This window comes from Arachis ipaensis, chromosome B10 (genome assembly GCF_000816755.2).
Source record: "Arachis ipaensis cultivar K30076 chromosome B10, Araip1.1, whole genome shotgun sequence".
Taxonomy (NCBI): Eukaryota; Viridiplantae; Streptophyta; class Magnoliopsida; order Fabales; family Fabaceae; genus Arachis; species Arachis ipaensis.
In genome coordinates this window covers 24,365,688-24,373,857 of record NC_029794.2, presented here as the reverse complement: position 1 = coordinate 24,373,857, position 8,170 = coordinate 24,365,688, and the positions used below count along the sequence as shown (strand labels likewise).

Sequence of the window (8,170 nt, the reverse complement as noted above, 5' to 3'; positions counted from 1 at the left end):
GTGTAAAATATAGAGCTTACATCTTTTCAACTTTGGTAAGGGTTTTAAATCTGCATTGGGCATTGGATTAGAATTCCTTCTTTTAAGATTATTTAGCTTCAAAGAATAAGGTTGCTATACCCTTTCCATGAATAGCCTTTCTATAGTTGGAAAGATTACACTAAAGGTGATATAATGTTTTTTGTTATACATAAGAATTATCATATAAATCATATAACAACTTCCTATCTGAAACACTATAAAGCTTACCATTAAGAAGGATCTTCTTAACATTTGCTCCATAAAATCAGCCCTATGACATACGTAAATAGATTTCCTAAAACAGACCTTTCGTAAATAATTTAACCTTCTATAAGATATGCCCCAGAGATCAGCTAATAGGATTTTCAAAATGGTTTCGTGGTGAACCCATATCTGAAAGTTACTCTATATACATATTAAATTTTGACTCTATATTAATAGATTTGTATTTTTTTTTTACTGACACCACATCCATCAATAAGCTGAATTTGTCAATGCATTAATCTATTTGCCTATGAAAGGTAAAGATGTAAATGTTATATAAAAAGATTTATATAAGTAATGAGCTTTTAATCTTGCCTTGTTATATTTTACGAAAACTTTTATTTCGATTTTTGTATATGCATTGGGATATGGGTTTTAATTTATATATTGAGTTTGTTTGGATTCAAAGACCAAGCTGTTTATTCACTGTTATCCAAATTACTAAACCATTTTTGTTTTGAATCTGAACATATTTTTAGTCTTGAGTAAAAAATTGATTCTCACCACTAAGTATCATAGTCCCTCTTTGTTGGTTAACACCCCCTTTTAAGACAGAGCATATTATTGAAAAAACTCATATATGAATCCTTCTTTTGCTTAAAGTGATATATTGAGTTTACTAACACATTGAATTAAGTTTGTAATCTATAGTTGTTTTATTTTAGTTAAGTTCTTTTCTCTATAATATAACCTCTGAGTATTAGTACGACACTGAACACGATTTGTATTTTGAATGATTTACGTTATACTTGATTTTTTCATTATGTAAGAGAACATCTAATTTACCATTGAAATCTGGTAACATGGTTATAATCAGGTTACACATGTGGTATGTGAATTAGACCATAATATGTGTTGACTACCATATATCATAAGCTTAAATAAAATTGGTATCAAAATAACATCACAAACAATGGAGAAACTCATAGTTATAAGAGTACATGCTTTCTCCAATAACAAAGCATACTGAAGTCTTACTCACAAATAAAACAAAAGACCACTAAAATAGCATAAATATTAAGCCAATGCTTAAACACAAATTTAAAAACTCAATTTTCTCCATCTATCATTATAGATTTTTGCTTCTTAGCATTCTTTCAGCTAAACTTATTTGTTGAGAGTTGTCCCTCGTTTTTATTCTGGTTTGCACTACTACAGCCAGATCTGAAGCCATTTGTAACTTTTTTAGCAGGGGTTTTACACTTAAGACTGGTTATGGAATCTTCTCTAGCATCCTACAAAGAAGAACACATCATAATCAACCTAATTTTTTAGATTAACAATAACAATTTACTATTGATTGAACTATTTACCATAGTATATTGAGCATCAGGGTCAGTGTCAGTATTAAGATTAGTAATGTTCCCAAACATATCAAGTGAGTTACTACACCCATTCTCCTGTGACAGTGTTGACATAATTCTATATAAGTGTTATAGGGTACAGTTGATGTGGCATTAGCTAAAATTCTGAATGTACATGTTAATTCTTTTAATACCGTCACATTCACTAATGAATTCCCATCGAAATTCTTGGGTAGGTTTTTGTCAACAACTTCTTCATCGTCACATATCTTCATCACAGTGAACACTTGATCATAGCCACTGATATTAGCAGCTTTCACATTTATCTTAAATAAAAGTCTCCTATCCATCATGTTGTCTAGGGTAGGAGGTATTCATCCTCATGTCCACCCTAAAAAATAAGATGTTGGCATCATGAAGAAAAGCCTTAATAGATCTTAGCATGTAAAAAAGAACTTATTATGTAATGTTCATTATAATACTTACATCTTCCTCCAAAATTTTTTCAGCTTGTTTCCCACATAATTGGCTTGTTTCTCTATCCCATAGCAAGAGGAAAATGCTGCCTGTTCCATAAAAAATCATGACCTCCACCTATATATCAGCACACAAAAACATACATAATTAGGAGGCTTTAGAACAAACCGAAGTAGCTACTAACACTGGTTCAAATCTTCATTACGACAACCTTATAGATGCAATTCCATGCGTGTGGCCGCATTTGTCACATTCGTATCTATTACCAACTAGTGTTTCAACTTTCTTAGGACATCTTCTGCAGGCCTTGTAATACCAATCATTATTTCTGCAATTTATGGCCACAATAGTTCCAGCAACCCAAATAGGACCCTCCTGCCATCCAAACTAATATTAGATACAATTTATTGTATACAAAGTAATCAAACCATCTATAGATGTGGATTTCACAAAAGGTGGAACCCAAAAGGAAAACTATAAATCAATGACAACATTTATCAAGCTATGTGTGGCTATTCCAAATTAGAAGCTTATTTCCTTTGTTTATCAAATCAGTTGATTGAACATCAACACTGACAATAAAAAGTATTTAAATTCCCTAATATATCTAATAATAAAAGACACTATATATTTACGCAATATTCATTCCATAATATAACAATGAAGCTATTATATCCTAACGAAAAAAGCCTTAATTTACCTCTTTGGAACTCAGGGCCTCTTCAATGGTTTTAACTAATGCAGACCCATTAGTAATCTCTTCCACACCAGACCAGCCACTCTGGGATGACATTTGACTTATTCTTGAAGCATTGGATGGTGCCTCCTTTAGCAATCTACACCATATAAATTTCAGTGATTTTTACAGAATGTTTAGACATTGACTTAATCAAATTTTACCCCAAAATAGAAAAAGGTGAAATGAAACCATCTAACATGTTTCTAAATCCAACAACCTCCTTCAACTCTGCATTGATGTGGAGTTTGGAGATCTCAAAATGACTCTGGACCGAAGTTTTTCCTATATTCCCTTGATAAAATTAGAAATAATCACAAATACCGAATGGAATCATTTTATTAAAGTATGATATGGTAATGAGTACATACCATTCCACCTAATTGCCTTAAAGTATTGTATAACTACAATAAGTGACTCCAGCCTTCCATCTTCCAAATGTGGTAGTATCTCATCGACCATTTCACCAAATAAAGTGGAGTTAATCATATTTTTTCTATATTTTAAAATAACACATACAGAATGATGCCATGAGTACCATACAAAAAAATGTAGGTAGTATATGAATGTGGGTTGTGTTATATGATTTACATATTTTTTTCTTTATAAGAAAACTTACTCCAGATCTTGCAACACCACAACCAACCGTTTGCTCTCCTTCCCTTTGTTGGTGACCAACTCTCTGGGATCATGCTTTCCAACTACCTCACCAATCATGTCTTAAGGAAAAAAAATATATCTCATTTATACTTGGTTACTATAATGATGATTTTAAACTTATTGCGGAAAAAACTCACCAAATAGCTCTGAGTTTTCGATCTTCTTGGCCGTGAGCGATTCCGGTATAGTCTTGAACACAAATGCATCAAGAGGAAAAGTAGGATTCATAACGTGATTGACCTCCGTCCTGTGTGAAAAAGTCAGTATCCAGCGATATGGAGTGGGTTTTTTTTATGGTTTAGTTGTCTACCACTATAAAGTTCGTCATAATATACATCTGAAACACCTGAAATACACCACTCCATTTCTTAACTATAGACTTGGGTATTGAAGCATGGCCCTTCCATCTTGCATTTTTCAGTAGAATAAACCAACAAATATATTTCATTAGTGACATCTATACTTGTGTATTATACTGATTTAGGTGCAACATATTAGTAATAGCAATTCAGTTTGGGATGTAGTTACCTTACTATCTTGAAGGATCATCTCTATGTTTCCAACCTCCTTCTCGTTGAACTTACTCAGATGTTCTCAAATTCTGATCACATATACCTTAAAGTTCCAACAAAGCTTTCTCACATTAACATCAGAAACATAATCGTAGTTTTTACCCATTTTATTTTGAATATTCAGTATGTGAAAGACAACCAATGATAGAAAATAGAAAATGTGGCTCAGGTCTCAAATTTCTTGAGAACTTCGAATTGAAGTTTTCAATCCAATATGTAAAATAAGAGACATTACAAAAAAAAGTGGCTTATATACTTGTTCATACCCTGGCCCAATGATAAGGCCCGGGTACAAACAAAAGGCCCAATCCAAAGGATTAAGCCTCGCTCTATACCGACCTTCACCCCACGAAGTCGGTTCCTACCTCGACTTGCTCTAAAGAAGTCGGGACGAAGATTAGCTGGCAGATAAACACCCATTCAAATGAGTAACTGCCCCTAAAATCTCTCTACCCACTTCTTGGAGCCATATCTCAACTTCCCTAAGATAAAGGGACGGTTATTCCCCATGAATAACGGAACTACACCAACGGTGGTTATGGGTTCACCACTATAAATACACTGCCACTCCTCAGGTATCACTAAGCCCAATACTCTCTAGACCTGTTTTGCTCCCTTTGCTGACTTTGGCATCGGAGTGTCTTTGCAGGTACCACCCCCCATTCTCTCATACCGAAGTCGGACGGGGGCCTTGGAGCATCAATCCGCTTGGATACTCCCTCATTCTAACGATTGGGCCAGCCAAATGAATCCAACCCAATAATCTCCAGTTACCCATCGTAACATTGGCGCCGTTGCCGGGGACCCGAGAGATCAACCAGTAAAGGCGAACATGTCACAGGAAGATGGTCATGTGGCATCAGATTCCGAACAAGAGAATCTGGATACCGGAAACCACGACGCAGACCTGACCCTTCACCAGGAAACCAACGACCAACATAGGGAAGGAACTTCCGGATTTAAAAATCCGAAGACAAATTCCTCGGAGGGGCGTGAGTCAGAAAAGGATGGACCACCCCACACAACTGAACTAATGGGGCTAGTCCATGTTCACCAAAGTCGCTTGGAACAGCTGGAACAGGAACGGGAGCGACAAAGGGAGATAAAAAAGCACCTAAAAGAGGAGATGGATCGACGAAAAGAGTTAGAGAAAAAACTCTTATAGTTAGAATCCTCCCTCAGAGGTCGGAACTCCCGTGAAGATCGAGAAGAGTCGCCCCCGGGAGGGGAGGACCTTTTTAATGAGGACATAATGAGGGCAAAAGTTCCAAAAAACTTTAAAAGTCCCGATATGGACCTCTATGACGGAACCACTGATCCAAAGCATCATCTAAGCAACTTTGAAAGTCGGATGTATCTGGCTGATGCTTCTGATGCAACGCGCTGCAAAGCTTTCCCGACCACCTTATCGAAAGCAGCGATGAAGTGGTTCGATAGTCTCCCTCCAAGGTCGGTCACCAGCTTCGAGGACCTCTCGAGGAAGTTCCTGATGAGGTTCTCCATTCAGAAAGATAAAGTAAAGCATGCACCGAGCCTCCTGGGAATAAAACAGGAGGTCGGAGAACCTCTACGAGATTATATGGAAAGGTTCAACAAAGCATGCTTAGAGATTCAAGACCTTCCCACCGAGGCAGTCATTATGGGGCTAGTAAATGGACTTAGGGAAGGTTCCTTCTCACAGTCCATATCAAAAAGGCACCCCACCTCCCTGAGTGATGTACAAGAAAGAGCTGAAAAGTACATCAACATGGAGGAAAATGCCAGGTTGAGAGAGTCGAGCTGGCGACCTGGGCACCTTCCCTCAATAAAAGAGAGAGAAAGGGAGCCCAAGAAGAAAGAAGACCTCAGTCCTGACAGGCCCAGGAAATATCACTCTTATACTCCTCTAAAGGTTTCTATAGTGGACGTATACAGAGAAAATTGCAATACTGAAAGGCTGCCACCTCCCAGGCCCATTAAAAATAAAAAAGGGGGGAGTCGCAGCGACTACTGTGAGTACCATAAAATATATGGTCACTCGACAAATGACTGTTACGACCTTAAAAATGTGATAGAAAAGCTGGCCAGAGAAGGCCGACTTGACAGATATCTCATAGAAAGGTCGGACAATCATGGGAAGAGAAAGCGAGACGATGCGGATAGAAGAGACCCACCACCGCAGACTCCGGAGAGACATATACATATGATCTCAGGCGGATTCGCGGGAGGGGGACTCACCAGGTCCGCTCGCAAAAGACACCTCAAGCGAGTCTACCAGGTCGGAAATGAATCATCCGACCTCCCCACTATCTCATTTACAAAAGAGGACGGGCAAGGAATAATCCCTGGACACGACGATCCAGTGGTAATAACTATGATCCTAGCTAATGCCCATCTCCACAGAACCCTAGTAGATCAAGGAAGCTCGGCGGATATCCTTTTCAAGCCCGCGTTTGACAAATTGGGGCTGGATGAAAAGGAGTTAAGAGCCTATCCCGACACCTTGTACGGGTTAGGCGATACGCCAATAAAACCACTAGGATTTATACCCCTCCACACTACCTTCGGAAAGGGGGAAAAATCCAAAACTCTGAGTATAGATTTTATAGTCATCGACGTAGGGTCAGCATACAACGCCCTAATCGGCAGAACTACCCTGAATCGACTCGGAGCGGTGGTGTCTACCCCCCATCTTGGCATGAAATTTCCGACACCTGCGGGAATAGCAACAGTGCGGGGAGACCAGAAGTTGGCAAGAAAGTGTTACAATGAAAGCCTGAACCTGAGGGGAAAAGGCAAAGAGGTTCACACCATAGAGCTCGGTGGGGCAAGGGCCAAAGAAGAGCTACGACTACAGCCAGGAGGAAAAACTAAAGAAATACAGGTCGGCGACGAGGAAGGGAAGAATACCAGCATAGGAGCCAACCTAGGGGAAACCCTGAAACAAGGGTTGACTAAGCTCCTAAGAGACAATTCCGACCTCTTCGCCTGGAAGGCTTCCGACATGCCCAGGATAGACCCCGAGCTCATGTCCCACAAGCTCTCGATACATCCGGGATCCCGACCTGTACAACAGAAAAGGCGCAAGCTCGGCCCGGAACGAGCCCTAGTGGTGGAAAAGCAAGTTCAGGCACTCCTAGAAGCCAGCTTCATTAGAGAAGTTAAATATCCAACATGGCTAGCAAATGTAGTTCTAGTCAAGAAGCAAAACGGCAGTTGGAGGATGTGTGTTGACTACACCGACTTAAATAAAGCATGTCCCAAAGACCCTTATCTACTTCCGAGTATTGATACCCTAGTAGACTCTAGCTCGGGATATCAATACTTGACGTTCATGGATGCCTACTCGGGATACAACCAAATCCCGATGTATGAGGCAAACCAGGAGAAAACATCATTCATCACACCCAGAGCTAATTTTTGCTACGTGGTCATGCCATTTGGATTAAAAAATGCAGGGGCCACATACCAAAGGCTGATGAATAAAGTGTTCGCCCCTCACCTAGGGAGCTTAATGGAAGTCTACGTCGATGACATGCTAGTAAAAACCAAAGAAGAAGTCGACCTCTTATCAGACCTCTTGCAAGTCTTCGACACCATAAGGCTACACGGGATGAGGCTAAATCCCGCAAAGTGTGCCTTCGCGGTGGAGGCTGAAAAATTCCTAGTTTTTATGCTAACACAGAGAGGGATTGAAGAAAATCCCGATAAGTGTAAAGCTATCCTGGAAATGAAGAGCCCGACTTGCTTAAGAGAGGTTCAGCAATTGAATGGCCGACTTGCAGCCCTCTCCAGGTTCTTGGCAGGATCAGCACTCAAATCCCTTTCACTGTTTTCTTTATTAAGAAAGGGATACCAGTTCAAATGGACTCCGGAATGCGAAGAAGCATTCCAGGAGTTCAAAATATTCTTGAGTCAACCACCAATCCTAACCCGACCTCTAGTCGGGGAAGATCTCGTCCTTTATTTGTCCGTAGCAGACAAAGCTGTCGCATCAGCCCTGATAAGGGAGGACGAGGTCGGACAGCATCCAGTCTACTTCATCAGCAAAGTTCTACAAGGCCCCGAGCTAAGGTACCACAAACTAGAGAAGTTTGCCTACTACTTAGTAATAGCCTCACGAAGGCTACGGCCTTACTTTCAAGCACATACAATAA

The 8,170-nt window shown here is 39.6% G+C and overlaps 2 protein-coding genes across 2 annotated transcripts; both read right to left on the bottom strand.

Moving 5' to 3' along the window:
* Positions 1,124 to 2,188, bottom strand: LOC107622149. Its single transcript, XM_016324049.2, has 4 exons — positions 2,076 to 2,188; positions 1,784 to 1,980; positions 1,599 to 1,685; positions 1,124 to 1,520 (listed from the first exon to the last, which is right to left on the bottom strand). The coding sequence occupies exons 2-4, from the start codon at positions 1,940 to 1,942 to the stop codon at positions 1,383 to 1,385; spliced, it is 384 nt and encodes a 127-aa protein (XP_016179535.1). The 5' UTR covers positions 1,943 to 1,980; positions 2,076 to 2,188; the 3' UTR covers positions 1,124 to 1,382.
* Positions 2,268 to 3,864, bottom strand: LOC107620385. Its single transcript, XM_016322549.2, has 6 exons — positions 3,600 to 3,864; positions 3,422 to 3,521; positions 3,174 to 3,298; positions 3,003 to 3,087; positions 2,767 to 2,902; positions 2,268 to 2,441 (listed from the first exon to the last, which is right to left on the bottom strand). The coding sequence occupies exons 1-6, from the start codon at positions 3,688 to 3,690 to the stop codon at positions 2,268 to 2,270; spliced, it is 711 nt and encodes a 236-aa protein (XP_016178035.1). The 5' UTR covers positions 3,691 to 3,864.